We start from the raw sequence: 3,620 nt of genomic DNA on the forward strand, positions 1-3,620 counted from the left end.
GTCACCACCATTAAATCAAATCACTATGTAATTATTCTATAATTCTAAAACTTTTTTATTTTTATTTTTATTTTTTATTTCTTCTAAAAAAAGAGAAGGAATGCATGTGCAGAATGTGCAGGTTTGTTACATAGGTATCTTCTCTTTTGTTGTTGTTGTTGTTTTGTGTTAAGGTGGAGTCTCACTCTGTTGCCCAGGCTGGAGTGCAGTGGAGTGATCTCAGCTCACTGCAACCTCCACCTCCCGGGTTCAAGAGATTCTCCTGCCTCACCCTCTAGCTGGGATGACACGTGCACGCTATCATGCCCGGCTAATTTTTGGTTTTGTTTTGTTTTGTTTTGTTTTTGAGATGGAGTCTCACTCTGTCACCCAGGCTGGAGTACAGTAGTGCAATCTCGGCTCACTGCAACCTCTGCCTCCCAGGTTCAAGTGGTTCTCCTGCCTCAACCTCCCAAGTAGCTGAGACTACAGGCATGCACCACTATGCCTAGCTAATTTTTGTATTTTTAGTAGAGACGAGTTTCACTATGTTGGCCAGGCTGATCTTGAACTCCTGACTTTGTGATCCACCCGCTTCAACCTCCCAAAGTGATAGGTTTTTTTGTTTTTTTTTTTTTTGAGACGGAGTCTCGCTCTGTCACCCAGGCTGGAGTGCAGTGGCCAGATCTCAGCTCACTGCAAGCTCCACCTCCCGGGTTTACGCCATTCTCCTGCCTCAGCCTCCCGTGTAGCTGGGACTACAGGCGCCCGCCACCTCACCTGGCTAGTTTTTTTGTATTTTTAGTAGAGATGGGGTTTCACCGTGTTAGCCAGGATGGTCTCGATCTCCTGACCCGCCCGTCTCGGCCTTCCAAAGCGCTGGGATTACAGGCTTGAGCCACCGCACCCAGCCAGTGATAGGTTCACAAGAATTTTTATGTTTTCAGTAGACACAGGGTTTCTCCATGTTGGCCAGGCTGGTCTCAAACTCGACCTCAGATGATCCACCCACCTCAGCCTCTCAAAGTGCTGAGATTATAGACGTGAGCCACCATGCCAGGTCTTTTTTTTCTTTTCTTTTTTTTTCTGAGATGCAGTTTTGCTCTTGTTGCCCAGGCTGAGTGCTATGGCATGATCTCAGCTCACTGCAACCTCTGCCTTCCCGGTTCAAGTGATTCTCCTGCCTCAGCCTCCCATGTAGCTGGGATTACAGGCATGCACCACCATACCTGGCTAATTTTGTATTTTAATCGAGACAGGGTTTCTCCATGTTGGTCAGGCTGGTCTCGAACTCCCGACCTCAAGTGATCCACTCACTTTGGCCTCCCAAAGTGCTGGGATTACAGGTGTGAGCCACCGCACCTGGCCATTTTTTAAAATTGTTATTATTATTATTATTTTACTTTTTTTTTTTTTTTTTTGAGACAGAGTCTCTGTCTTCCAGGCTGGAATACAGTGGCAGTATCTTGCCTCACTGCAAGCTTCATCTCCCAGGTTCAAGTGATTCTGCTGCCTCAGCTGGGATTACAGGCGCTGTTACCACACCCGGCTAATTTTTGGATTTTTAGTAGAGGTGGGGTTTCACCATGTTGGCCAGGCTGGTCTCAAACTCCTGACCTCAAGGGATCCTCCCACCTCAGCCTACCAAAGTGCTAGGATTACAGTCCTGAGCCACTGCACCTGGCCAACATAATCATTCTTAAAAGAGTTTTGGAATTTATATTTTACAACTGTATTCCTAACATAACGTTAATTCATTATGCAAAACACTCCTTGCAATGGAAACAGAAATAAAGAATAGCCACTTCCCAGCAATAACACGAACTCCTGGATTTAAGACACAACCAATATCAACAGGTGGAGAGCATCTTCTGCATACGTGCTCCGCCTTTGAAAACTGCAGCCATTTATCACTACCAAATAGCATTTCTTTCATTGATCTTCTTGTAAGATTGATAAATCTTAGATAAATTAATCCAGAATTAACTGAATGTAAGTTAGAATCTCAAGCAAGAGATACTAAGTAGATAAAAGTGTTGCTCAATGTACTGGATGCTATGATTGATTTTATAGGCAGGAGAGTTGTTTTCTGTGGGAATCACAGAGATTCAGCATGTATTCCTACTTTAGGCAACACAACATTTCTCCTCTGTCTTCCTTGTCTTGTCCTATCTGGATTGGTTCTCTCTTGTCCCTGGCAGACTGAGAAACTGACTCTAATGCCTCAGAGTGCATTCATGTGAATTTATAACACAATAATGTTTATCAGCCTCTGCTCCCAGTGCAGGGATTTTGCGACTGAAAGACTGTTCAAAACATTATGATAATTTGGATTTTTAGTCTTTGGGGGCATCCTAAATAATAAGTTTAGCATCGGAGAGCTCAAGTTCCCCAAAATCTAAAATAATATTTTTTCAAATACTTGAGTGATCAGTTACAGACACTAATCTCCAGAAATCTCAATACGGGTTCTAAGGCTAGGTGAGACTATCCTCGACCCCAGAAGGACGCGCACTTTAAGGACAGACTGCTGAGGTGGAGCTGGGCCTTTCTGCAAGTAAGTGAACATGATGGTAGGGTATACCTGACAGCATAGTTTGACAGGAGACATAGACTTTCAAGGAGAGAATAGACATGAAATAGACACATGCGGAAGTATAGTCAAATTGAGGGAAGATGGCACCTAAGCCAGAGTGGTGCTTATTCACCGCTCTGTGCAATCAAGAGCCTCTGAGAAGCGCCTTCTTTCTGTCTTGGAACCTGAGGAAACTACATAACCCAGAAATCTCTGCGTCGAATGACAGCGCGTCAGAGCCAATGAATGCTCAAAATCAAGGCGTTTCCGCGGAAACAACATAAAGGTGGGACTTCCAGCATCCTCTACTAGCGGCCATTTTGATTGGTGTGGGATGTATTTTCCCGTGAGAGACCGCGGAGCGCTGGGGCGTGTAGAAGGTGGAGAGGAGACGTTGTCCCGACTGCACAGAGGCTGCTCTGCAGTTCCTTAAAGGCGCTAGGCGTGACCCGCGCCAAGGCCGGGATCGGGACCATCGTGCCCGGGTACCTGCCCTGCTCGCGCTCTGCTTTCAACCCGCCTTCCCCACCCAGTCGGATGGCGGCGGCCGCGCTGAGGCCCACGACTCAGGTAACTGTGGCGTCTTCCGTGCCTTCAGGTCACCTCATGTTTACCTAAGTCCAAAAGCAGAGAGGAAGCGGCGCCTGCCCAAGGCTCTGCAGCCTGAACCCGGCGTCGGGACACAGGCGCTCGCGTGGTGGGCCCCCGTTTTTAACACCCGCGGGATGCGCTGAGGAGAGCGACAGGCACAGGGACCGGTGCAGGCAAAGGCCTGAAGATGAGCTGGGCCGAGAGGGTCGGAACCTAGGGTCCACAGGCACCTGTCGGGAGCAAAGTGTGAGGCAGAGCTCCTCCTGCAAGAGCAGGCTGCGGACTGTGTATTCACCCTGAGAACGCTAGAAGCCATGGACAGCTTCCAACAAAGGAAGGGCCAGATAAAAGTCTAGGCTTTAAAGGTTTCCCAAAGTCCGGCCAAAAAAAAGAACACAGAGGCCGGGCGCGGTGGCTCACGCCTGTAGTCCAGGCACTTTGGGAGGCCGAGGCGGGCGGATCACGAGGTCAGGAG

General features: G+C 48.0%; 1 protein-coding gene across 2 annotated transcripts in view; it reads left to right on the top strand.

Moving 5' to 3' along the window:
* Positions 1-2,845: 2,845 nt before the first annotated feature.
* Positions 2,846-3,620, top strand: part of ZNF776 (zinc finger protein 776) — a 12,363-nt gene continuing 11,588 nt past the window's right edge. The window contains exon 1 of one of the 2 annotated variants that reach the window (XM_011960447.1): positions 2,846-3,124. In XM_011960447.1, coding sequence (XP_011815837.1) covers positions 3,092-3,124 — 33 coding nt within the window. In that variant the 5' untranslated portion in view covers positions 2,846-3,091. The remainder of the gene's footprint in view (positions 3,125-3,620) is intronic. The other variant, XM_011960448.1, reaches the window with a different exon arrangement.

This window comes from Colobus angolensis, unplaced genomic scaffold (genome assembly GCF_000951035.1).
Source record: "Colobus angolensis palliatus isolate OR3802 unplaced genomic scaffold, Cang.pa_1.0 Scaffold510, whole genome shotgun sequence".
In the NCBI taxonomy this organism is placed as follows: domain Eukaryota; kingdom Metazoa; phylum Chordata; class Mammalia; order Primates; family Cercopithecidae; genus Colobus; species Colobus angolensis.